A 27,561-nucleotide genomic window follows, 5' to 3' on the forward strand; every position below is an offset into this window, starting at 1 on the left:
ACACACATGCACACGATCCAGCCAAAACAAAGCACTTTTAATCAAGTGTCAATGAATTTAATGGGAAAGTGTGCATAATACTGGATATATTGGTGAAAATAACAGAGAAATGCATTGCATTGGGGGAAACTGCTTGCAAAAAAAGTGCACATTAGTCAAAACTGCACATAAAAACTGTGCACTAACGTGCTGGTGAAATTTCTTTCTTTTTTTAATTGCAAATTGCTGCAAAACGTGGAGAAGTGAATATAAGATGGGGGGGACGGGACACTGAAATGGACAGATCTTACACTGTAAGCTGCGGGGCTCTTTCCTGAAGCATCATCCCATTGACGGTCGACCTCCCACCCGCTTTGGCCTTTCCTGTCCTCAAATCGGTACAACTCCCACCGCAGCCCTTCTTTTCTCAATACCACCACTACTCCGCCGCCAGAACCTGGAGAAGAAAACACGTCCAGCAACCCGACCTTTTCTTCCACCATCAAACTTACACGTTGGAAGTACCCCTTCGGGGATCCGAACAGGATCCCTCGTGCTTATATTCGGGAGCGAGAGGCGCCGGGGCGCACACGACTCGGGAGTTCAGCCTCGGAGCTGCGCGCGTGTCTGTGGAAGGGAAAGGCACTCTGCACATGCCCAGAGGCACGCCCTCAGGATCGCCCCTGGGCTGAATGCCCCCGGACACGAAGAAAAGGAGGGAGGCAAATATATATATGTTTGCAACCGAGACTGACTGAAATGACGACGGCTGGGCCTACCCCGTCCCATTCCCGCCTGCTCCAACCACACACCCACACACACCCCGCCTTTTGTCGGCCTGCTCCGCTCTCGCCCAGCCGCCGGAGGAAGCGCCTACCCAAAGCGGGCAAGCGAAGGCAGGGCCGGGCCTGGAGCTCCTCCCCGTTTCAGTCAGCGGAGAGTTCCGCCTTTCCCTCCTCCCTTTCCCGGTTTGCCGCCGCCTGGCTGGGCCGCTCTTGTGGCGGCGGCGGCGGTGGCTCCTCCAGCGAGCAGCATGGCGGCCGTGGAGGCCCGGGTGTGCGAGACGTCGGGCTGCAGCAGCGAGGCCAAGCTGCAGTGCCCCACCTGCATCAAGCTGGGCATCCAGGGCTCCTACTTCTGCTCGCAGGTAAGCCCTTGTGGCGGCTGCTGCCCCCGCGCGCGAGACGGAGGCGCGCGGGCTGCTGCTCCTCCCAGCCCAAGACACGGGCTGGCCGGCGTTCCCACGTTCCCCGCCCGCTGAGGGAAAACACGGCTGCTGCCCGCCTTCCCACAGTTTCCCTGGGAGGGGGGTTTTCTTTTATGCCCGCGAATGGCTACCAGAGCTCCCGCCGCAGCTCCTCCCGCCCTCCCCGAAAAGCAGGTGGCGCATGAAGGCTGGGCCCGTCCCCAGGCAGTCCGAGCACGTTTTTTACTCGGAAGTAGCTTCCCAGGGGTCTGCTCCCGAGCCCCCTTTGCAAGCAGGACTCTCTCTCTCTCTGCCTCTCAAGTTTGCCTCCTTACGCCCCCCCCATACTTCTCTCTTGGGTGCCCTGGGAAAGGTCTGAACCACACAGACACGGGTTTTATTATTTGCTTGTTTCCATGGTCTCTGTGGGTTTCCTTCCCGCCCGCCCCCGGCAAAAACAGCGCCCTCCTGTTGTGGCCCTGGGTTTCTTAAACAGGTCGAAATGGAGAGGTGGGGAAGGAGCTGGGTTTGGGGCCCCCCATTCTGGACCAGGGGAGCCTACGGAGCACCGCTGCCTCCTGCTGCAAACAGGCCACAGAAATGCTGAAGCGGTTCTTCCTTTTGTGTGTCCCCCCGTTCTGTGTTTCCATGTGCAACAGCTGTTTTTATCTATTTCAGCTCCGTCATCAAGATTTGCAGGGCATTTTTCGGAGAGAAAGGGGCTGGGTATGGTGGCTGTGTGTGTTTCCCTCCCAGCCTATCTACAAGTAATTTTTTCGGTGCTTCAGACATTTTATTTTTATTGCAGAGTGGATTTCGCTTCAGGTCTGTGCTTCAGAAACAAAATAGAGAACTCTGTTTTTTGGTGGCACTATTTGTGCACAGTGTGTTTCAGCGTGAGGTTTTATTGGAGCCAGGACTCGGCCCTGAAACTATTTTACTTTTTTATTATCTCACTTAGTCCTAGAACATAATTGAGAAAGGTGACTCTGAGCATGTGTGGGAAACATTACTTTCATCATTTATTTGCATGCATAGGTTTGCAGTTTGTCTGACTTGTGAGGTTTTCAGTCAGTTTGAACTGTGGCACCTTTATTTTTCAGAAGCAAGCCAGTTTCTGCCCAATTATGGGTTAGAAGTGTGCTTTCTCTTAGATATCTAGGGTATCTGCCTCATGGGGAATTTAATCACTGAGATTGACACACAGCCTCTTAACTAATATTTCAGAAATTTACACTTGATGATTGGCTTTGACATTGTACTGTGCTAAAAGTTTCATGGGTTAATTATTTAACATGCATCATGTGGAGTTGTTTCTTTGGCCATGTGACACAACTGTCTTCCTGGTTATAGTCATACATAGTTGACTTTGCAGATTTTAGTCCTTTGGAGCTAAATTTCTTGGAAAGAATTAAATAAGGTGTAGTCTGATGTTGACTGACTGTATTTCCTAATATGCTGATTTCAGGAAACTGTAATTATAAATGCGATAATAATAGATTTTCCCCCTCTTAAAAGAAATGTAGAATGCATGAAGTCTTGCAAACCCCAAATCACTCAGTCTCTCAAACCTCAATGGCATTTCCATTGATTAAAAGAAACACAAACAATATAAAGTGTGCAAAGACACAAACAGTAAAATCTTTTTGTTGTGCCTTGTACCATTATAATTACAAACATAGCAAGAGGTGTGATAAAACAACATTTTAAAACAGAAGTACTTGAGTCCTGGAGATATAAGCTTACTACTTACCACTTAATTTCTGGGGTTAGAAATATATCAGTGTTGTGTTCAGCTATCTCTGAATCTTGATGCTGCAACATAATACTATCCTAGAGTTGAGAGTTCTAAAAAGACAGTTGCTGCAACTTAGTGTTGCCATTCTAGTTTCTCAGGGTCCTAAAAGCTTTGAGTGATAAGAGCAGTATCTGTTTACAGTGACCTTTAATACATTGAACAGCTGATAGGAATCTTAAGTGTGTTTTGATTTAAAAATGACTAAATTTTGCACCAAAACAACTAAAAGAGCACCAGGTGGAAGAGTAACATTAATAAGATAGAAATGTGAGGATGCAAGTCAGACAATTTTTCCAAAGAACATAAGAAGTTGGCCTGCTGGATCCAGCACCCTGTTCTCATATTGGCTAAACAGATGCCTGTGCTCTGGCCAAACAGACAGCGCTCTGCCTACCTGCAGTTCTCAGCAATCCAGAGGTACAATTACCAGTAATTCTCCATTTAGACCATTATTGTCTGCACTTTGAGAACAGCTCTTCAAGGTCTCAGGCAGAGACCTTTCTCTTTACTAGTTGACACTTAGAATTGGGAATACTAGGGGCTGGACTGGGACTTTTTTATTATCACCAACCAGACAAAAGAAGCAAAACTTGAAAGATGCCTCACTCTTCACACTACGTGAATGAACATTAAAATGGTAAACATGAGTGTAAAATGATGTAGTTTGGGGCAGAAACCCTCCAGTATCACATACATGCAGATGGGATCTGAGCTTATACCTTCTATTTGTGTGTGAATAGCTATATAATCAAGGATACTCGTACCTCAACGTTAGATGTAGGTGGAGTGATATAGCAGCATCATATGCTCCCAGACCAGCTGTTTGAGATTGACTAGATCAGCCTTTGTGAACCTGGTGCCCTCCAGATGTTTTTGATTACTTCTATCAGCCATAGTCAGCATGGCTGTACTGAAACTGATCTAGTTCATTCAGTGGTGCTTTGACTTCAGCTTTTCACGTGCCAATTCTCATCCACCTACATGAGACTGATCTGCTCAGTGTCCACGCTTGGAAGGTTGGACTTAGAACCCCAGTCTGCCAGGTCCAACCTGCTATTCAACCCATTGGCTCCGAATGATCGAAGCCTGAGTTTGGAATCATAAACTTTACAAAAACATGAGTCCATGCTGTAATGGGCAGACATAGGCTTGTGCAGATCTACTTCGTTTTTATTACTAAAACCCAAAGATCTACCAACCAGAGCCAGTTAGTTATAATGACAGGACAGGGTGCATCCAAGCACATGATAAATTTTGTTTTCAGTACCAGACCGCAGTCATTTACGATATATAGTTAAGTTATTCATATACTGCTTTTCAGGCAAACCCCCACAAGCTGTTTGCATTGAATTATTATAGAATCAAAGAATCGTAGAGTTGGAAGAGGGACTCCAAGGGTCATCTAGTTAATCCCCTTGCAATGCTGGAATCACAACCAAGACATCCATGACAGATGGCCTCCCAACCTCTGCTTAAAACCCCCCCCAGTGAAGGAGCATCCACCACCTTCCAGGGGAGTCCGTTCTACTGTCACACAGCTCTTACTGTTGGAGTAGTTAAAAATAAAAGTAGCATCATTTCCCCTTTGGAAGGGTAATTGGCCCATTTGGAAGAGCTGCAAAGTTTGCAGTGGTAACTTATGTTGGATCAGCTCTCGCTGACACAAGAATGCCCATTTACGAATGTTGGGGAACTGGTAGCAATGCCTTCATGAGTTAGACACCACAAGAACAGAATATCTCATCTCCTAGTAAACGGAAGTGGTAGGAGATGACTCATCCCTTGTGTTATGTTTGAAAACAGCCTTCGGAAGGACCTTGAGTTAATCCAATCCAGCATTATTTTTCAGTGGGATAGGGATGAGTTGCATCTGCTCTTTTATATATAATGTTTTTGCTCTTGCTCTTACACTTGTTTTTAATGTGTGTTTTTGCAAGTCTCCCAAGCATATCTTTCTAATAAATAAAATGATAAAGCAGTTCTCTTGTCTTTTAACGCACTGCTGGTAAACAGAAACGTAAACGTTCAGTAGGACATTTTTTAGGACACGAACGCTCTTTGCGTGTGATGGGCGGACTGTATTCCTGGCACCCACATTATACATGGGTCTGTATTGACCTCCCTGCCACACAATGCAGTAATGGATTGTAGCCACTGTCTTAAAATGTTAGGAGCGTAGTCCGAAAAGAGCAAAGGGAACACCCAGCCTTTTTATTAGTTGGTACTGCTTCTGTGTGAAACAGGCTCCACCGCTGCTTCATGTTTAGTGCTGTTAAAGATTGTGGGAGCAGCTTTAAGGAAGTTGCCTTATTTCTTACTGGAAATGGTTCTGGCCTTCATAACAATGCTAATATGGTTCCTTCATCATATCTGGAACTTCAGAGTCCTCCGGATCACTCACAGTGGGACAGATTCTGTATTTTTCTATAGCAGGGAGGGGATGAGTGACAAAAAAAAGGGAAGGTTTTTGAGTAAAGAAAACATGAGTAATTTTGACTATCACTGTCTTGGCAGCTGAATGATTGTTTTTAAGGTTGTGCGCAGAGCTGGAGATGCTGCTTCACAGGAAAATAATGCTTGTTTGTTTTTTGAGGGTGATTAAAAAAGGGGACAAAAAAAGCCTTTAGCATTATTATTATTAATAATTTATTAAATTTATATACCACCCTTCATCTGAAGATCACAAGGCGTTTCCCATTGAAGTGAATTCCCTTAGTTGTCTAAATAAGTTTATGGAGGATAACAGGAGTGGGCTGCACTTCTGTCTCAATTCAAGGGTTACAGTGTGTGTCAAGTTAATCTGGTGTTTTGTGTGAAGACACCAGTGTGGAAAAGTAGAGGGCCTGGGGGGGAAAAACCATCCAAAAGGTGCAAATCTCTCTCTTTATCAGTAGCTAAATGGTGTCCTTGGGCTAGCTGAAGCTGTTTCTAGAGGTAGCAAATAAACAAAATGGAAAATCTTCCGGTGCCATAAATCCCATTACTTTTCTTACAAGAATAGGAAAATGGGACAGTTTCACCATAACATGATAGCTGCTGGTGAAATAATCACGTTTGCTCTTGGTAATTACATAGCGGGAGATGTTCACTTGATTCAACATGGCTTCATGTGCAAGTTTGACCCCTTTTGGAAGACGGAAAGGTGGGCATGGCGAATGGAAGCATATAAAGAATTAGATTTGGTGTTGGTGCTAGATATGGATTTTGCAGCTGGTATATGAGGCTCTGGGAGGGGTGGCACCTGGAGACAGGGGAGGAAACAGGGCAGCATCCATACACAGTCTGCAGAGGGCGTTACGGGATTGTGGAGCTGGCAGTGGTGCAATCTTCACCCATAATATGACTGATTACTTGTTTGGTGCTGTGAAAATATTTTTCAGGGTGGATTACTATCAATGTAATAGTGGAGAAGCATGGAGTACTAAGAAGGTTCTCCTTACCTGTGCCATTGGTCCTTTTGCCATGGAGTTATTCTTCCGTAATCCTCTGGGAATTGTAGCTCTGTGATGGGAACAGGGGTCTCCTAATAGCTCACAGCACCCTTTAACAAACTATGTTCCCCACAATTCTTTGGGGGAACCCATGAACTGTTAAAATGGTATCATAGTGCTTTAAATGTGTGGTGCATATGTGACCTCTCCAATTAACATACTGTTTTTGAACTGAAATTGGATTTCTTAATGATGTAAACATACTCCTGTCTATTTTATAGTCTATGTCTTGTAGCCTGCAGAACTACTTTATATGATTTAAATATATTGCAAAGCATTGCTAACTTTATACCACTTGCCTTTTTCTTTTTTCTTTAAGGAATGTTTTAAGGGAAGCTGGGCTACTCACAAGTTGCTACACAAGAAAGCAAGTAAGAAAATACTTTTGCTTTTATCATACTCTTTTGTCGCCCTGACGTGCACAGAGTTATAGGGGGAGGGGAGGGGAGGGGAGGGTTGTAAGCCATTTAATCCAGCCCCTTGTTCAGTGCAGTTGTTCCATTGTTAAAGCATTCCAGGTGGCTTTCCAGCATTTGCTTGAAGACCTTCAGCAACAGAGAGCCTGGCCCCCAATGGGTTGTAAGCCATTTAATCCAGCCCCTTTAGGTAATCTGTCCCACTGTGAACTGCTCTTTCTGTTAAGATGTTTATCTTCATGTTCAACCAAAATCTACCCTCCTGTATCTCAAGACCATTAGATAGGGAGAGAAAAGTTCTGTTAGTGTCAACTTAAGGCCAGTGTGAAGATGGGTGCTCCTTTATTAGGCAGTACTTTCCAAGTCCCTCCCAGTTCTGACCCATTTCTCATTAGGCATGTCCAACTCTCAAGAGGCTGTGATCTACTCCCAGTAAAAAATAATTGGCAGTGATCTACCCATTGTCATTGGAGGGAGGAGGAGCCAAAGTTGTTGCTTTTTTTAGGGGATGGTTGGGCAGAGTTTTTGAGTTTTTGTTAGGGGGCATTGCACAAAGTTGCTGAGCTTTTTTGACGGGGTGATGCGACAAACCGCTCACCAACGACGACACCAATGTAGATCACACGCAGCGCTAAACGGAATACTACTTCCGCTTTCTGTGTTCCAAAATATGCAGTGCAGTGCCAAAGGAGGGACATAGCACCAGGAGTAATGTCTCAGTGATCAACCAGGATCATGCATGATCGACCACGATCACACAGGCGATCGACCTGTAGATCGCGATCAACCGGTTGGACATAGCTTGTCTATACCACTTCAAACTGCAGGTATGGACTTGCATGTGATTGCATGCAACCCCATACAGCAGACATTCCCTTCACATTCTCTCCAAACAAAAAGCTAGGTGTTGTGGGGGGAAAGGGCTTTCGATTAGCCTTCTCCCTGATGTGCTTCCTTTCTATGTACAATATTTTTTTTAGTTTACTTTGTTTGGATGGGCATTCAGTTACATTTGAGGCTCTCCTTGTCTGAAGCGGTGTAGCTCAGACGCTGGTTTGACTTTAGTTCCTTTCCCCCCAAAAAAGCTTCTGTTTATTTTCTGAGTCTTCCATGCACTCAATCTTACCCAGTTGTGAGTGGGTGTTTGTTTCTTAACCATTGCTGTTCTTCACTGCATCAGAAGTTGTTTCTAAATAGCTGGGAATGCTGTTGGAATATTATTAATGGCCAATGTGGTTGAGAGAAGCTGATGCGAATAAAAGCACAGAAAGTGAACAAAAAGTCAGTGGCACTCGTGGAAGCCATAAACTTTCAAATAATGGTTCTGTGTTTGCTGCCATTAATGACAAGGTTGAAGGATTTGATATGTGTTCTGGTTGTAGTTGCAATCTTGAAATCTAGGTTAGGTTGCTTATGTATCATATCTTAATCCAGTTTCAGGAGCCTTTTAACAAAAAAAAGTAGATTGGATCTGGTTTTCAAGGAGAAGGCAAGCTTAAAAAGACCTGTTCTAAAGGAAAAGGAAGAGTTATGAATATACTTCTCAAATTCCTTTTTGACAGATATTCCTTCTGGTTTTTTTATGAAGTTGGTTGTCTTATAATTATAGCATTATTTTGTAATTTTGTTTCGTTGGGTTTTTTTTTTTTACAGAGGATGAAAAAGCGAAGCGGGAGGTTTCTGCCTGGACTGTAGATGGTGACATTAACACAGATCCCTGGGCTGGCTATCGATATACTGGAAAACTTAGGCCACATTATCCACTGGTAAGTAGCTGAAATAACTGAAATGGTGTATCACTTTTAAATCCTGCGGTGATCAAACTGCAGTAAGAAAATTCCTTAGCAATTATGCTGCCCAGTTGGAAAAATGGTAATAGAACTGTAATTTTGTAAGACACTTAGACAATTCTGGTTGTTAGGTTTTCAGGGGACAATATGCAGAAAAAAAGAAGTCAAGGCACTATCATAAAGTAGAAGACAGCATTAGGAGAGTATAAATTAATCCTACGGAAGGAGAACAAAGGAAAGGAAGGGGGCGGTCAAATCAATTTTAGCTGGATATTCAATAATTTAATAGTCATGCTCTCATGCTCCATTCCCTAGCCCACAGGTATCTTTCAGCCTGCAAATGGCTGAGCATATACTGCTAAGCAGCAGAGCAATTTGATGTGAGTAGATCTGATTTGGCAACACTTATTGGTCCTCTAGTACTAAAAACCTCAAAGTGTGTCGTGGGATTTAGAGCATATAGCTCATTTTGTGTTAGAGAAGGTGGAATGGGAACAAAGCAGAGAGATAGAATCTCTGTGGCGGTACTGCAGAACCAGAAAGCTTGCGGAATGTATGTATTTGGGACATGAGTTTAAATACAAAGTTGGCTAGCAGGTAACTCTGCTCATGACTTTGTGCACTGAATGCTCTGTGGAAGAGGGTTTTCATCCCGTAGTAGTGGGAGATGAAATTCATCTGGTGTTTCAGTTTTTGAAGAAACACTTGATAATAAAGGGTAATCACTCCCCTCTGCAGTAGATCTGATTAATGTAACAACAAGCATAATCATTTCAGGGGTTTTCCCAAAAGCAGTGTCCTGTGATTTCTTTGCTCAGAAATTATTATTGTTTATTAAATAGCTATACTGCCCTTTGTCAGAAGATCACAGGGCAGTTTACAATATAAAAACACAAAAATACAAACCATAATAACAAACAAAAACAATAACTACTTCTTCTTATTATTAAATAAATTCCTCAGTTGGTGGGTTTGCATTCTTAAGATACAGTTTCTGAAACCATAGCTTGTTTGTTTGTCCAAACTCAGCTCAGCTTAACTCTGGTTTGTTTACTACCAAAAATCTAACTCTATAATCTGAAGCCGTGGTTTTATTGTTGGGGAATAAATCTTGTTTTGTTTGGTGTTTTGTTATGTTATAAGCTCTCGGCTTTAAACAATTGATATCAGATAGGCTATAAAAATAAATATGTTTAAATCCCAATTGTGCTTTATTTAGATGCCAACAAGACCTGTGCCGAGTTACATTCAAAGGCCGGATTATGCTGATCACCCGCTAGGTAATTGCAGATACAGAACAATTCTCACTTTTCAAACTTGCGTTTGATTCAGGCTACATTATTTTTCTTTCAGAATGGATTTGTCTCAGATGGGCTTATCAAAAGCTAAGCTTATTTTTAGCAACCAGTTCCTTTAGAAAACAAGGCTTCAAAAAGCACTTAAAAACCCCTGTGAAGGTCTCAAACAGTGATGTTTCTTGAATCCCCAAATCTAGCATTGACTCTATGCTCTCACTGGATAGCAGAAATTTAGTATGTAGCAGCAGTCCATGCTGTTTCAGCCACGGATTCTAGCTAGAGAACTGTGTCAAATGAATTGCTTGGGGAAAAAGTAAGTTCGGGGAGAGGTCCCCCCCCAAAAAAACATGTTTGAATGGCAGCTTGATCAGAGTCCATTAAAAGTGGGGTATCCCTCAGACATCCCCTTTAGTGCTCACCAATACTCTCGGCTTTATTTTTTGTTTATGTGGAGAGGGTTTGACTTTTTTGAGGGGGCAGTTTCTGTCTGTATTCAATTTGTTTGGTGTGTGTGTGTAGAGGTGCTGATTGTTTTCTGGGGTGGGAAGTGGTGAAAGCCTGTGCATCATTCTTTGTGCTTCCATGAATTCGTGTGCAGTGGTACCTCAGGTTACATACGCTTCAGGTTGCAGACACTTCAGGTTACAGACTCCGCTAACCCAGAAATATAGTACCTTGGGTTAAGAACTTTGCTTCAGGATGAGAACAGAAATCGTGCTCCGGCAGTGAGGCGGCAGCTGGAGGCCCCATTAGCTAAAGTGGTGCTTCAGGTTAAGAACAGTTTCAGGTTAAGAACGGACCTTCAGAACGAATTAAGTACTTAACCCGAGATACCACTGTGTATGTTGCCCACAACAGTTTCCTAGATTCCTAATGTGCCCCCAGGTCCAAAAAAGATTGGAGACCTCTAAATAATTGTCGAGTTGCAGCTCGGCATCCAAAGAAAAATCAGTCTCACACCATGATAGGTTCCGAAATATTGCTGCTTCTAGGGCTAATGCAGCACAGCTTTTATTGTGTGAAATCAGAAAGATACAAAATACAAGCCAAGCAATTTGTTCTAGCCAGCAGATAAGGACCTTCGCACTAGACCGTTCGAGCCTCAGGCCATGCTACGTTAGCCAATCATATGGGACAGCACGAGCTGTTCACGCGCTGTTCATGCTCCAAGGATGCTTCTAGCTATGAAATCACCCTGCAACAATAAGAACTTTGCTCATGCTCTCATGTACAAGCAATCATTTTCCCACATGTCCCCTTTTCTTGTTTATATTATTAGAGGAAAAGAGGGACCATTAGTCCAAATCGTACACTTCATTGCCTAAGCGTCTACACTTTGCAACATAAATTCCTCTTGTAACCCCTGTGGTGGGCCGTGGTCGGTACCACCATGCAGTGCATTGGGAAATCAAAGAGGGTATGCATTGAATGCAACAACACACCATAATGAAGCCAGCAATACATGCAATTACAATCAATAATATTTTTCTTAACCATAATCCATTAGGTAACTGTCAGGGCTGCTACCCAGTCCCAGCTCACATATGACCACGCTACCAGCGTTCATGTTATACAGGTTCCATTTTCAAACTGCAATGTGCAGCCCTATGTCTTCTATGTCAGGCCGGCGAAGACCCGTCTGAGTTTCCGCCTCTAGCACACCAGCTTAATACCCTAGCCTTGCTCCATCTCCTGCGCCTCTCCTTAACGTCTCTGGGTCCTTCTGCCTGGGGTTTCCCCCTGCTCTCCCCCCTTGCTCTGACCGCTGGCGCTCCCTTCTGGGAATCCCCGGACTCACTGGACAGGCTCGGGGATCTCGGGTCGTCATCCCCACTCATCCCTCCTTCGTATTCCTCCCCCTCGCTCTCTGTTTCCTCCCTTCTCTGCGTCTCTGCTCCTGAACCCCTGACAGCAACCAAGAAAATAAGTAATCCCATGGCTCAAAACCTTCAGGTGGATTCAAAGGATTATGGGCTATCATTTGTTCCATATGATCAATAGTAGCAGAGATATTGGTCGATTGATCAGTTATATACATACAGCAATGAGAATGAATTAAGGCACAAATTCCACCTTTAGAAGCAAAGATTACATTTAAAGCATAAAAAGTTTATAAAACAACTTCTCTTATTTCTGACATTTCTTTGTTAATCATTTTTAAAGCCAAAATGGTGGAATTGAACAAATTTTCTGTCCAGTTTGCCAATTTATGCAAATCACGGTAATTCATGGCTGCACCTAAAGAAGGCAGAAGGGACCTAGAGATAGCTGTCCCTGTATATTGAGAAATAGGTGATTGTACTTCCCTTCTGTTACGCAAACGGACCGCTGGGAGCTTATCTATTTTATACACCAAGGGTACTACTATACCTAACGTGCAGGTACCAGAAAAGGCAGAGGGGATTTCTTTGTAGGCACGTGTGCCACAAAATAACCATAAATCAGATTGAAGCAAACATATAGTTCTACTGCTCTTTCTCATCCAGTCGAACCAAACATAAAAGTCTCTACACGCAGCTTGTTGTTCATAGGTCATATAAGTTGTGACATTATTAACTAAAACCTTTGGTCTGCCACTCATGGTTGTAACATTAAGAAAACAAGAAGATCCATTAACATACTCATAGGTCCAATTACAATATGGATAATGACCTAAAATTTTTTTTGCTATCATGATTAAAACGAAAACAATAAGGAGCTAAATCTACAAGCGATAGAAATACAGGAGGTAAACTTATGCGATTGTCCTTCATATTATTGCTAATCTTAAATGAAGCATTTACTGGAATGCTAGAATACCACCACCAAAAAAAAAATTCAAAGCTTTGAGAAGCTTTTTAAAATCATTTTTCTCAGCAGCTAAAAGGCACTAGCCAAGCATATTCCGCTTGCTGTAGCCAAAAGATTGCAACAAGGTCGAGAACAGAGCCCATTGTCGCAGGCCTTGCTAAAGAACCATATTGCAACTTTCTGTCCGGGAACCATGCCAAAGCACAAGAATGAAACAACTGGAACACACTAAAAACCCCTCACCCCCTCCCTTGCCAAGAGTCCACAATAGTTCCAAGATAGCCCTCTGTACATGCTCAGGGAAACACATCATAAGGCAGGACTCCTGAGGGAGGAGAAAAAAAAAATATCTGGGGGGTAAAATCCAAGTGATGTCAATAAGGATGAGAATGGTAAATTAGTCCAATGGCTGTTTCTGAGCAACCTGTGTGATATTTCGTGGCTCGATTATTGGCATGTAAAAACCACAATCCAGGAGAAGTCACACAACCATTTCTTCAGATACAGGAGCCCATTTGCTGTAAATAAGTCTGATGTATTGCTCCTTGTACTGCTGAGTCAAAAGTCCAAGCCCAATGAAGCGTGATGACACAGATGGGATGGTTGCTATTAGGAGGCAGCAAAACTGTAATGATGTTTGGTGGTTGAAGTGGCTTCCCAGGGAAAAGGGGGGCCAATGCAGTAGGGGTGAAGATGGCCTTTCAGCGTGCCAGGAAACACTGGAACAGCTGTGGAAGAGCCTCTTCCATTGCAGAGGTGACTGTGATCTTGTCCGCTGGATTCTTGTGTCCTTTAAGGGCAGAAAATAGTGGAGACAAAGTGGAGGTGGGCAGGTCCAAATAACTCTTTATCCGATTCAGCTGTCCAAGAATTTGTTGTAAATCCACCAGTTTAAGATGATCAGGAAACTGTAGTTGAGGCGTAACTGGAATGGCTGCAGATGCTGTCAGCTTGTGTCCCAGGTACGTAATAGGTAAAGTCCGCTGGATTTTTTCTTTAGCCACTGTCAATCCAACAGGTTGTAGCCTTTGCAGGATTTTGGGACACGGCGGAGGACAAGGCCGTGGCTAGCAGGCTGTGGCTAGCAGTGCCCACTGACTGGCAGGCTTTAAGCATATCAGCAATGGCTATATTTGATGTTGCCATTAGAAGGCGCAGCTCTTGCTTACAGTGCTCATTTGAATTATCAAACACAAGCTGGCGTACAATCGGTTCTTGTGCTGCCAGGTCCTGAACTTGTCGCTTGAAGGTATTATACAAGCGATCAACAAATTGTCCATAGGGCTTTGTAGGACCAACTGTTGGGCAATAGGAAGAAAATTTCCTCCTCCCGTCAGCCCATCGAGAACATCGGTTTGGGTCAGCATGACGGGGGCTGGGGGTGCAGGAGCAATCACAGGAAAGAGATTTGGAGTATCAGCATCAAAAGGCAGCAACGGAGCGGTGGCACAGAGAGATCTTTGAAGAGGAATTGTAGGAGCGGTGCCAAATGCCTTGGGCGGAGGAGGTGGGAGAGCGGGGGGTGCTGCAGAATTTGAAGAATGCAGGGGAGTGACAGGAGGAGCCGAAGGGAAAATGTCCGGCGGTTTAGGAGGTAGGTTTGAGGCAGGCAAAGCGGGAGCCGGGAGGGCGGGCGAAGAAGCTGTTGCAGCAGCCAGAAGAATGTTTGAAGGAGTTAAGCACGACATAGCTTTGTAGACGTTACTCCAGGCATGCAAAACCTTGACATCAATCTGAGGATGATTTTGAAAGAAGCGTCCAATTTTTTTCCAATCGTCTAACTCCCAATTTCCGTCCTGGGGGAACCAGGGGCAGTGAGTGTCCAGGGCTTTTATAAGGGACTTAAGGTCAGCTTTCCGAACAGCAAGGTTGTTACTGGCCAAAAGGAATTTAAGGTCTTTAAAAAAAATTTTCTGTGGTGCAGAGAGAGACTTTCCCATGATTGCAAGAGTTGCAAAAAGAGCAGGGAGCACTTACCGGAGGGATCCTTAGGAGGATGAGGGAGGCGCCTTTTGCCCTGTCCGGGCGGAAGTAAGTGCTGATAAGTCCGTAACGTAGTCCAGAATCACATTCACACGGGAGCTCTCACCAGGGATCCACTACGTGGATGAACGACGCGTCTGCAGCCCTTGCCAGGCGAGGTGAGGCTGAACGTTGTTTAACAGCATGAAATCCAAAAGAAATCACACGGGAGCACTCACCAGGGATCCACTACGTGGATGAACGACGTGTTGGTGAGTGCTGAATAATGAAAAACAACGTGAAGTCCGAAGGCAGTCACACGGGGCACCAATTGTCGAGTTGCAGCTCGGCATCCAAAGAAAAATCAGTCTCACACCATGATAGGTTCCGAAATATTGCTGCTTCTAGGGCTAATGCAGCACAGCTTTTATTGTGTGAAATCAGAAAGATACAAAATACAAGCCAAGCAATTTGTTCTAGCCAGCAGATAAGGACCTTCGCACTAGACCGTTCGAGCCTCAGGCCATGCTACGTTAGCCAATCATATGGGACAGCACGAGCTGTTCACGCGCTGTTCATGCTCCAAGGATGCTTCTAGCTATGAAATCACCCTGCAACAATAAGAACTTTGCTCATGCTCTCATGTACAAGCAATCATTTTCCCACAAATAATAAATATAAAACATTTATTACTTATTCCCTTCCCATCTGACTGGGCCTCCCCAGCCACTCTGGGCAGCTCTCAACAGAACATTAAAAACACGATAAAACATCAGACATTAAAAACTTCCCTAAACAGGGCTGCCTTCAGATGTCTTCTAAAAGTCAGATAGTTGAGTCATGTTGAGTTCCTGTTAGGCTTTTCTTTCACAATGGGGGGGGGGGTGCAAATATGGTGGGTAGTCAAAACGTGAGAATGAGGAAGAAGAAAGGTCACTTTCCCACGTGCTGTTTGGTATGTGGGTTTTGTGTCCCTTTATATCATAAACCTCTTGTCATGCATCTTCCTCTGCTTACTTTCATCACTAACCCATTGTCAGACATTTCTCTGCTACTCAAAAGCTAAATGTTAATACTGCCACTCTGGGGATGTGTGCTGGGCTTTTTGGGGTGTGTGTCATTTTACTGCTTCTCTTGAAAAGAGCTATTTCAGTTACATTAGCGCAGGTTTCGGAATACGGGAAACTTGCATCCGTTAACTAAAAATTATTATGACTAGATAATAATTGATGTTTCTCTTTAGGCATGTCTGAATCGGAGCAGGCTCTTAAAGGAACTTCTCAGATAAAAATTCTTTCTGCAGAAGATACAGAAGGGATGCGAATAGTGTGTAGGGTAAGTCTATTTTGGAAGATGTTATAATCCCAACAAATCTTAAGAGGGAATAGTTTTTGCATGCTTGTGTGAGTGAAAAGCACAAATAATTTGTGGTGTACCCAAAAAGTTGAAATCTTACCATATGTAGTCAATAATGTTGAGCATGATTTCTAGTGAGGTCCGTATCTCAAGAGTTGCCAGAATTGCGTGGCTTTGTGTATAACAATTTTTTTTAACTGTACACCACATTTCATTTTGTTTTGTCAAGATTTGTATGTGAAATTCTGGTTAATGAATATTTTAGCCAGCATGATGACTTTTTAAAATTTAGACACTAATCAAATGTTTTATGCATGCTTTAATATGTTCGTTCTGCATTTGAATTAGCAGCATTTATAAAATTTCAGAAGAAGCTACTAAAGTTCAGTTAATTTGTTCTGTTTTATATAAATGGTGGCTACAAAAGCTGTGTGATTGCTAATTTTCTGTCTCCTGGGGGAAAGACTTCATGGGGAGGAAATTGCATTTGGTATTGATCGTCACTTCTCTTATCACAAGAACTTTTGTCCTGGTTCATGGTCTGTCTCGCCCCATCTGTAGCTTACAATGAATTAGCAGTGCTCTACTGCATACTTCCTGATTGCTGCTATTTCGTTCCTCCTCCGGCATGAGCAGAATAAACAAACCAGAAAGCCTTGCACTTCTTGTAATGTCTGAATGAGGGATCATGGTTTGCCACTTCCTAGGAAACCACAGTCTGTAAACCAACAGCAAACCATTGCTTAGAGTAGGCTAGGGACTAAGGCTTAAGGAGCAGCATGGCAGATCCCTGGTTTGGACATAACAGGATATCAAGGCCTTTTCATTTGTTTTTCTTGCTCACTCTAGGGGAGAAGCAAAGTGAGAGCTGTCGGCCAATGTGCAGTAATTCTTTGCTTGTTCATTGGTAACCTCTGATAAGTCGGAAACCCTGACTTGTTATATGTGAATGTGGCCTCTGTCTTGATGATAACTTCTGCTTCTTTGTCTTGCAGCTTGCTAGAGAGGTATTAGATGTTGCTGCCATGATGGTAAAGCCAGGTGTAACTACTGAAGAAATAGACCACGCTGTTCATCTAGTAAGGATACTTCACTGAGCTTCTGGATTTTTGTTTCTGCTGTGCCTTTATAATTGGTATATTTGGTAACACGCTTCCTTGATTTTCCTGTGCAGTTACAACTATACATACTCCATCGCTCAAAGCACGATTTCCATTTCTTAAAGCAACCTGAGAATGCCAAAGGTTCTCCGGTGTCGTTTGCTTCCATATGTGTAGCCTCTGACATTCTCTAATGGGCCCAATATAGTATTGTAAAATGTCCTTCCTTGCCCACCTTCTTTCCTACCAAGTTTGCTCTGTAAACAGTAGTTGTAGGATGTGGCATTCTTCTGCCCCTCTGTATGCCACTCTGGCACATATGCCAGGATGTTTCAAGGAGGCTGTAAGCACTAAGGTGCAACTCTACCCATCCTCCCACTGCAGTGGAAATAGTTTTTTTTTAAAAAAAATTATTAATAGAAGTTATCTCAGCAGGGTTTCAGACTTGCACATTGCTGCATTAAGCGGATGAAATAATTTTAAAGAAAAGTAAAGATTTTAAAAATATGCATAGCATTTAAATGGTGCTGTAGTTCCAGGGGCTTCAGATAAGCTTTATAAGGTAAGTCTGTATTATTGTACCTGCATTGAACCTAGCTGCCTAATACCAGGTCATATTATAGCCTATGACAGCAGGTCTGGGTCTCAGACAGAGGTCTTTCGACTTCATCCTTTCTTGAAATGGAGATGTTTGGAATTGAACCTGGACCTTTGGTATGCAGAGCTTGTGCTGTGGCCCTTGCCCATGTTGCCTGGTGCTGATAACGCTGAAGTTGCAGGTTCGATCCCTGTATGGAACAGCTGTTGCCAGAGACCAGGCTGAGGAGTACTGCTCTGATGAGGAATGGTGGGAGCCTCCCCCTCCCCCTGCTCCTGACCAAGATCCTGAAGCTGCCCAGGAGCAGTGGGGCAGTATAGATTTGGAACAGTGGTTTGCAGAGGGGCATAGTTCTGAAGACAAATTGGGAAGAACAGGGGTGGGGGGTGAACAGCAAAGTGAAGACGAACTGGAAGAGAGAGAGAGAACCAACAGACTCTCTCTCTCTGGAAAGTGTCCAGCCTATCAGTCCAAGGTCACGTAGAGCAGATGTGGCTACACAAAAATCACAGTGGTTGCGAGATCAGGTTGCAAGACGGAAGTGACGGGGGGGGGGGGAGTGGGTGGAAACCTTAATTGGGAGTACCTTCATTCCGAGAATGGCTGCTCTGTTTTTTTTCTTTCCTGCGATCATTAAAGACTCTTTACATGGTAAGGGACTCTTTGCACTTTGTCCTGCTTATCTACGGCCAAAGGGAGGGAGGAAGCCGAGCCCCGGAGCCTGACAGCTGCATATTTCTGCATTGCAGGGGCTTCGACTAGATGATCCTTAGGGTTCCTTCCAACGCTAGAATTTTATGATTCTATGACTTGCCTAAATCTGTCTGGAGTTTGTGGTAGGGGGAACATTTGACCTGGGCACTTGCTGGTTCAGAGCTCAGTCCCTTGGCTACCTCAGTGCACCAGCTCCTGAATTCACAGCCAGGGGCAGATTATTCTCAAAAAACCATTTAGATTCCCCCCCCCCCCGGCGCGGATATGTTACATGGAAGCATGTAATGTGCATATGAGTCAGACAGCTGTTAATGTAGGGTAGAGTAGCAAGCTGTGTTTCACAGGACTGTTTGGTTAAGAAGACCCCCATGTAATCCAGAAGCTTAGCACAGCACTGAAACATTTGGTCTAGGAAAAGGTTACCAGCCCATTCCTAAATAAATTGACTTGGACATAAGTCATGCTGGTTTGGTGGATCATATTTCCCGATTGTCACACTTAGGCCCCTTGCCTTTGTCCTAACTCCTTTAGAATAATATGAATATTTCAAAATCTCTTTCAGGCTTGCATTGCCAGAAATTGCTATCCTTCCCCGCTGAATTATTATAATTTTCCTAAGTCTTGCTGCACGTCAGTAAATGAAGTGATCTGCCATGGAATCCCAGACAGGCGACGCTTACAAGAGGGTGATATTGTTAATGGTAAGAAAACCGATTAAGTAATTTTAGTATCCTTTTAAAAACTTTGTATGATGTTTGGAAAGATGCCACTAATGAATAGGACTTATATTTGGATTCCCCCCCCCACTCTCCTTTGAAATACAGGTTGGTCTTACTGTTTTTTTAAAAAAATTCTAATGGCGAAACTCATTTCTCTTGCATAGGTGCATGTAAATTAAACTAAGCTGTGCTGGTGGGGGGGGGGGGGACATGTTCTCCATAAGAGATTTCTTTTGTTCTATTGTGCAGAATCAAAGCTGCAAATGAATATTCTATATGGGATGTGTGAGCTGGGCTCAGGGGCACCGATCCCTTTTGCTGCCAGTACTGCTATACATCTTGGTGAATGATAGCACAGCGACCTTAAAGTAGATAGAGGAAATTTGGGGGGGGGGGAGGAATTGCAACAGTTCATTCTAAATATCTTCCAATAGTGGCAGGATATAATTCATTGCATTGCCTGTTGGCTCCCTACCCAAGTACTTTGGCTTTTCAAGTGACTGGTCTTTGCCTTCCTGCACATCTTCTGAAATCATATTGGAATAAATAGTGAGTTGTTCTGGAACTATTGTGGAGTGAGCTACTTGAAATTTGCCTCCTAAAATTGGACCCTGCAAAGCTGTGGGTTATAGCCAACAAAATCGTCCCATTAGCCCAAAGACTTCTGCCTGTGCAGTGGGACTTCTTCTCCATGTGTGCTCCTGTCCCTCCCAAAACTGTTTTGAGGCTTTCCCCAGTCTTCTGGAGAAGATTTTGGGGCCGGGATAGGGCTTGAAGGAGAGAGGAGTGTTTTGTGTTAATGGAACAACTTCATTGGATGTAACCCTCTGACCTCAAGCCCCATGAAGTTACCTTATACATTATGCTTGTCTCTTACATGGAGGTTCAGTTCCAAGGGTTACATATATGCATGAAAATAGCATATACCCAAGCCCTTGTAAGCCTCCCCACAGTTAGTGGGATGTGGAGAGTGAGAACCGGCACACTGAGCAGGCCTTGCCCAGCAAGGCAGAGAGCTTAAATGCTCTTTTTGTGCCGGGTAACCCAAGCAGACCTGGTGCGAAAGAGCTTTTATGCTCTCCACCTTGCTTGGGAGTCGACGTGTGCAGTTTCAACCAGCTTGCCTTCAGCCGCGTATGGTTGGAATCGTAGAAGCCAAATGCACGTAAGGTGCAGGCTTATTGTACTGAATCAGACCAGGGGTGTGTCTAGCACAGTGTCCCTTCTGACCAGCAGTGAGACGTTTTAAAACAGAAACTGTGGCCAAGTAAACTTATATCTGTCAAGTCTCATGAGAGGTCTTTCTGCACCCCTTTTTTAAAAGCTGGAGTTGATGCAGATTGACCCTGGGACATTCTGCATGTAGAGCAAACACTCTCACAGTGAGCCTATGGCTCTGCTTTTCCACTCTTGGTTTTCATCCCCAGATCCTAGGGCTGTAAGAGGGCTAAAGCTTGTCCCGTGAAGTCCACCTGTCTCAAAGTAGAATTGTCTCCACGTTAACTCTTACAGTTTACGCACATCATAAACCAGGGCATTGCTGTCAAAAGGATTTTTTATTGGCTACAACTGGTTGTTTTTTGTCTTAAAAATATGACATTGTTACCCATTCACTCTGACCTGTCTGGGGATGACAGAAGTCGATTTGCAGTGTAATCCTTTGCATGCCTCCTTGGAAGCACTGCATTCATGGGTGCTTACTCCTAAGAAGGTGTGCATAGCCTTAATGTTGTCAGAAAAGCTTCTTAATATAGCTTCTCATTCCCTCTGTACTTGCTGGTTTTATGGCATCTTTCCTCAATATAATCACATTTCTTTTATAATAATTTTAGGGTCAGAAACATGAAATACAGGAAATGCAATGTTTTCTCTTGTTCTTTACAGTGGACATTACTGTTTATCGTAATGGTTATCATGGGGATCTCAATGAGACATTTTACGTTGGGGAAGTTGACGAGGGTGCAAAGAGGCTAGTCCAGACAACATACGAGTGCCTAATGCAATCCATTGATGCAGGTAAGGGCTGGCTGGAGCCTATGGTTTCATGTCTCATTTTTTCTTTCTTGTTTTATCTCTGACATGCGACTGATAGACTGATAGATATTCTGGGCGCTGTGTCATTATGGAGTGTGCCTTAATCTAAGGTAATGCACTGTGCCAAATCACTGCCAAAAGCTGTACCTTCAGTGCTACTGAATGGCATACAAAGATCAATCTGGAGTGATTAATTGCAATAAATTGCTTGAATACTCAGGCTTGAATGGACTCCTTTGTGGAGATTCAGCTACAAAAGAGATGGAACATCAAATTCAGGATTTCTTTCTGGATATCTTGATAGCTGCAGTCTGTTTATCTTGTCAGACTTCTGTCCTTACAAAGGGGTGATAAATATTAAATAAACAGAAGTGTTTGAAGGCATACTCTGAAATTTATCAGCTTTAGGCACGCTATAAGCTTTTTGTTTTGATTTTGTTTGTGGGGATAGTCTGGAAATACTTAGCAGGCCAGACAGTGAGCTTTGACAGTTAAACACATGCATAGGTTGCACAGATGACTGGAGTTATTTCCCATGAAATGTTTGGCATTTGCAAAGGTTCATTTCTTTATTATTTTTAGCAGTGAAAGCTAGATTGGAAAAGATTACCAGCATAACTGTCTGAATATCAGAATTTGAATCTTGCATTTCTGAAGTATTAGATTAGAATTCCCTCCCTTAGAATACTTTTCTGCCATAAGATCTCCTTTGAGGGGTAGTGTTTTCCTGTTGCTGAATGTTCTTGTGCACACAAAGGATCATTTCTGCTGGGCAGAAATACAAATAATAGCCTTTGCCTTCATCAATTAGCTGATCCTGTTTGTGTTCATATTAGTAAAGTAACGTATGACTTACTTTGCAGTGAAACCTGGTGTTCGATATAGAGAGCTGGGAAATATTATACAGAAACATGCTCAAGCCAATGGATTTTCCGTAGTTCGGAGCTACTGCGGGCATGGGATTCATAAGCTTTTCCACACAGCTCCCAATGTGCCACATTATGCCAGTAAGTATGGGCAGTGTCTGCTGCTTCTCAGTTGATAGCAATCATTAAGAATTAACTATTCCATGCACTTCCCCAGACTAAAATAATGAATTCCCACATCCTGTGAGCTGTAGCCATAAAGAGCCTTTGGGGTACGTTTTACAGAGATAGCAGAGGTACATACTTCACATAGTTCAATTCAGATTGGCACAAGAGCGAAAAGTAGCCTCCTTCTCTAACCATCCTTGTGACAGCGATTATCAGCTTAAATACGCCTTATTATGGGTCGGAAGCAAGGCAGTAAGGCAGCCTTCTCTAACCTGGTGTTCTTCAGATGTTTTGGACTAAAACTCCCATCAACTCCAGCCAACATGGCTGTATTTGTTGGGAGTTGGAGTCAAAGATATATAGTGGGCATTGGGTTAAGGAAGGCTGAAGGAGAGTGTTTGCTTTCCATGCAGGGAGCCCCAGTTTATGGCTCTGCTATTCCCAGTAAAGGTAAAGGTACCCCTGACTGTTAGATCCAGTCGCGGATGACTCTGGGGTTGCGTGCTCATCTCGCTCTGTAGGCCGGCATTTGTCCGCAGACAGCTTCCAGGTCATGTGGCCAGCATGGCGAACCAGAGCAGCGCACGGAAACGCCGTTTACCTTCCTGCTGGAGTGGTACCTATTTATCTACTTGCACTTTGATGTGCTTTTGAACTGCTAGGTGGGCAGAAGCTGGGACCGAACAACGGGCGCTCACCCCGTCGCGGGCATTCAAACCGCCGACCTTCCGATCGGCAAGCCCTAGGCTCTGTGGTTTAACCCACAGCGCCACCCGCATACCTGCTATTCCCAGTACAAAGGATCTTATGAAACTGCTGCCGTTTGAACCAGACAGAGCTGGGCTGAAGGTCTGCCTGTATGAAGCCGCTATATATTTATTGATATTATTATCTTCTCTGTATATTTGAAATGCCATGCAAAGACCACCAGTTCAACAATAAAAGCAGCAGAACAATTAAGGTTGTTGTTCTTTAAACAAGAAGAAATCTAATAACCTAAGTGCAGAAAAGGACAACTCAAAACAGAGCCATCCCCACTCAAAACCAACAGCAATAAAATTACAAAACAAGTGAGTTGCTGCGGACTTTACTTCTTGTGGAAGGGCAGTCCACAAACAAACACCACCAGTGAGAAAGGACTCTCCCGAGTTGCCACCCACCTGCTTTTTTACCTAGCTGGGGCGCCCAGAGAAAGACTTCTAATGCATATTGGCATACATTACATGTCCTCTGTGAGACTGACTTCACAATATTGCCTCCACAATTTGGTCTGTGCTCCTGTATAGACCACACATGTATCTCCTCAAATATAGCTAGAGCCTTGGTCTCAGGAATAATGCAGAATCATGAGCTGTTTAGCTAAACTGTGGATCATTTTAACATCTGAACCTGAGCCTGCTTCGAAACCATGGTTTCTTTTGGATTTACAAACCAGGATCTGAAACCACAGTTGTGCGGCTGATTTGCAAACCATAGTTTGTGCTAACTGGGACTGGTTGTATTCTGAATTGACAAATGACTTTGGGCCCATTACTTCACCTAAAGAGGCTGCTGCTCCATGGAAACGGGGCAGGAGTGAACTTAAGCTGAGTGTTGAGCAGATGGGAAACCAAAACAGTCAAGCGATGGTTTGCATGTTGTAAATCAGAACTCAAAAAACCATAGTTAGACCTTTCAACACTATGGTTGGCACAAACCACAATTTTGTGTTGCATCCCACTCCAGAGGTAGAAACAAAATTACCACCATTTAAGTTCCCATTGCATTTTATCTTGTATCTCTTACCTTCTGTGAACTCTTACACTCTCTTGTTCCTTTTTGCCTTTTCAGAAAATAAGGCTGTTGGTGTAATGAAGCCTGGCCATGCGTTTACAATAGAACCAATGATCTGTGAAGGTAATTGTGCAGCTGTGGATCTAATTCTGATTGCAGCCATTTTTCTGAATGACTTTTCTTGGTCTCTACTCAGGAAACACCTACAGGGTTAATGCTTCTCAGTGCTTTGTGGCTCACCTATAACTTTACTACAACAGCAATTTCCTACTGAGCATTACTAAATAATGTCTTTGCAGCATGTACTGTATTCCTGGCATTACGACTTGTTCATGTGGGCACAAAGGATTATATCACCCGTAAAGTCATCTAAGTGAAATGTTTCCAGTTCTTAACAAGGTCATATGAACAGTCAAATTCTTCCAAAAACATTCCAGGTCCAATTAGACACCAGAAAAGAGCCGCACTGTTAAGCATCATATTTCTTAAAAGACTTTACTTCAAGAGATTCTGAGGTGGTCTTTGGTTTTCTCAACCTTTTACCTAGTCTCTACCTTTTTGTGTAACAATCACATTTCAGAGCATTTTCAGCCATTGTAAACAGATTTGGCAAGGTAGATTCTCTATCCGCCAACCATTTTGCACAATACAGACCTTAGTTAAATTAAGGAGATAGTTTGTGCTGTATTATTGATTCTTTTATTGGCCATTCTTTTTATACTGGGATCACTTTGATATGCCTCATAGAAAGTGGTTCCTAAAATAAATAACGAATAGACGAATGAATGGAAGCAATATGCTGGGATAGTATATTATGAGTGTCAGCAGGATACCCTAGCCAACAACAAAAATGGAAGTGAATAGAGGAGGCGCAGGAAGAAAAGGCACAGGCATCAAGGCTATTTGTACAAAAGTAAAAACAACACCAAAACCTGAAACTGCTGATCAAAGACTCCTTTAAAAAATGTATGACGTTCTCCCCCCCTTTAAACAAGTTCTAAATTTTTGCATTCTTCTCATTAGGTGGGTGGCAAGATGAGACCTGGCCTGATGGCTGGACTGCTGTGACGCGAGACGGGAAGCGTTCTGCCCAGTTTGAACACACACTTCTGGTCACAGATACTGGATGTGACATCCTAACCCGCCGGCTGGATAGCATTCGCCCTCACTTCATGACTCAGTGCTAGTGTAGACCAAGCTGGGAGGCCTGAACCCAAGCATCTCTTCTGCTCTGTACTATGTGTTTCCCTAAGAGTACAGGCTAAAAGGGGGGGAATTTATCACCTGTTTTTCTTCTTCTTGACTGTAGGTAGGAGATGCAGCCTTGCATTGAGAGGTTAATGCCGTAGGCTTGAAAAGCAGAGAGGTTTTAGAGCCTCAGTCTCTGCTCTCCTGCCACCCCAACATTGTTTGAACTTTTCTTTTTTCTTCTTCAAATCATTGTCCTTATGGTACCTCATTTCACCCCCTCAGCCAGGCTTCTGTCACTGCCGCCATTCTCAGCAGCCCTACACAGCTTCTTTTCGTGGTGGATGCAAGGATTCAGAAACAAGCCTTTCTGTTTTTACAACACCTGAGAGTTTAAACTTTTTCTTGTTCCAAAGGCAACCCTTCCTTAGCTGTTTAAATGGACTGGGCTTTCATCTGCATAATTCAGAGGTGGAATTTTCTACTTGAAAATGTTGAATCGGAATTTTGTTCTGTCTATCCCTCTTCCACCCTGTTGTTACTGTATATGGAAGTATAATATCTGCCTGTTAATTGATGGGCCTGTTTCTCTTTGGCTGGCAATTGCTACAGGTAGTTCTCTGTCTAAGGGGGCTGGGGAGGGACAAAATTACTGAAATGCTGCCCTGCGCAGGTTTTTTTTTTAACCAAAACACGGCCTCAAGACGGGTAGTGCTTGGCAGCCAATGATGTTCCAAGGTTCGCTTTGAAGCAGCTAGTTTTTAATTTTAGATAAGGAATGCGACTGAAATGGGGAAGTGTTTCTGTTCTCCTGTGTGCATTCTAAAAAAGGGCATGTCCCAGAAGTCCAAGACTAATCTCTTTAACAGCTTCTTTCTAATCTGGTTAATTTATGTGCATGTAACCATGGCCAAGTGGTTGCCTGCCATGCAGACCACTTGGTGCATGGTTTCAGTTAATATTACAGAAATTGTGACATGCTACTTTGCAGGAGCTGGATCAATGGCTCTGTGTTTAGATTGCTACTTCTGTTCTGGATACTCCCATTCTGGGATGGCCAAAAAACCACCTCACTGGATTGAAGGAGAGAGATTTCACCAAGTAGTCATGAGGATTGGTCTATATCAAGTGTTCGACTTTGCCCCCCCCCCCCCCCGTGCTATCGGACTACAACTCCCATCATTCTCTAAATAATAACAATAGTAATAATAATTCCCAACCACTTTAGCCAATGGGGAGGGATGATGGGGACCCAAGACTGAACACTGTGTCTACAGAATAGAGAAAAAGTTGCTGATCCTGTTTTTATATTGCAGTCTGACCACCTTTTCATGGCTCTTTGTGGAAATTGTGCGATACTCCAGTTAGCCACTGCAATTGTTTCACCAAAGCAAATTGTTCTAAGCAAAGATAATGCACTCAAAAGAAGCAAATATTGGACAGCCCTTGAAATTGCTTGTGTTCTTAGGCCAGGTACAGTACGGGCAATTCTGGCATAATTTATCCTCCCACTTTTTCCAGCGGTAACTTTGTAATACAGATCTGGGAGATACTACTACTGTTGTTGGGGAAGATTTGTTTCGTTGGGCTTAGGCACTTGCTCTTGAGGCTTCCATTCCACAGAGAAAGGTGGTTTTTCAACCACATTTTCTTGCCTAGTGCCCGCTCTAACCTTACAATGTTGGGAGTTCAGTAAACTAGTGAAGAGAAATCAGGTCATAAAATCATGGGTACAACATGCCACATTTCTACTCTGGTGTCGGACATCTTGTCAGAAGAATTGCAAGGAGTTCTAAAAGCCCTCAGCATCTTACCCATGTCAACAGCACATAACTCCAGTTCTTTAGACAGCTTAGGGCGGTTGTGACTAAACTCAACAAGAAATTGAAAGAAATCTTTCCCAGAGTGCCTCAGTTTTTTTTTCTTCCTGAAAGTGTATTGTTGGGACAATGTTTTTCATTCTGTAATGTGTTTAAGAGGCGGTAAAGTGACTCAGAAATGTTACAAGCACTTTCGTGCATGTGCAGAGATTTTAACAAAACAGGCTGCAATATATCTTGAGTGCAGTTAACCAATGTATACAATACATTTAAGGAGATTAAAAGTCTGGATGGTTGACCCTGGAGTCTATTTTGCCAGTTACTTTTAAGCAGTATAACCTACTTCTCCCTTTTAATCTTCTCTATGATTAAAGGATTGACTTCAGCTCATGGAATTAAACTTAAGAGATTCTTCAGGGAAACCATTCAGTGATGATGAAATAGGGCATGTTCAGCCCTGGGCCCAACTGATCCTACTACATGTGCTTTTTAATGCACATTTTCAATCTGCAAAC

General features: G+C 43.4%; 1 protein-coding gene across 1 annotated transcript; it reads left to right on the plus strand.

The window, feature by feature from the left end:
• Nucleotides 1–936: 936 nt before the first annotated feature.
• Nucleotides 937–27,344, plus strand: METAP1 (methionyl aminopeptidase 1). Its single transcript, XM_082237028.1, has 11 exons — nt 937–1,126; nt 6,774–6,825; nt 8,524–8,636; nt 9,880–9,940; nt 15,954–16,045; nt 17,062–17,145; nt 19,041–19,179; nt 21,082–21,213; nt 22,095–22,238; nt 24,096–24,161; nt 25,062–27,344. Exons 1-11 carry the CDS (start codon nt 1,013–1,015, stop codon nt 25,223–25,225), a joined length of 1,161 nt encoding a protein of 386 aa, XP_082093154.1. The 5' UTR covers nt 937–1,012; the 3' UTR covers nt 25,226–27,344.
• Nucleotides 27,345–27,561: the final 217 nt, after the last annotated feature.

This window comes from Podarcis vaucheri (assembly GCF_965113315.1).
Source record: "Podarcis vaucheri genome assembly, chromosome: 9".
In the NCBI taxonomy this organism is placed as follows: domain Eukaryota; kingdom Metazoa; phylum Chordata; class Lepidosauria; order Squamata; family Lacertidae; genus Podarcis; species Podarcis vaucheri.

Coding starts and splice junctions, on each gene's coding strand:
- METAP1 (XM_082237028.1), top strand. CDS start 1,013: ATGGCGGCCGTGGAGGCCCGGGTGTGCGAGACGTCGGGCTGCAGCAGC. Junction 16,046..17,061: donor GGATGCGAATAGTGTGTAGG/GTAAGTCTATTT, acceptor TTTGTCTTGCAG/CTTGCTAGAGAGGTATTAGA. Junction 21,214..22,094: donor AATGCAATCCATTGATGCAG/GTAAGGGCTGGC, acceptor CTTACTTTGCAG/TGAAACCTGGTGTTCGATAT.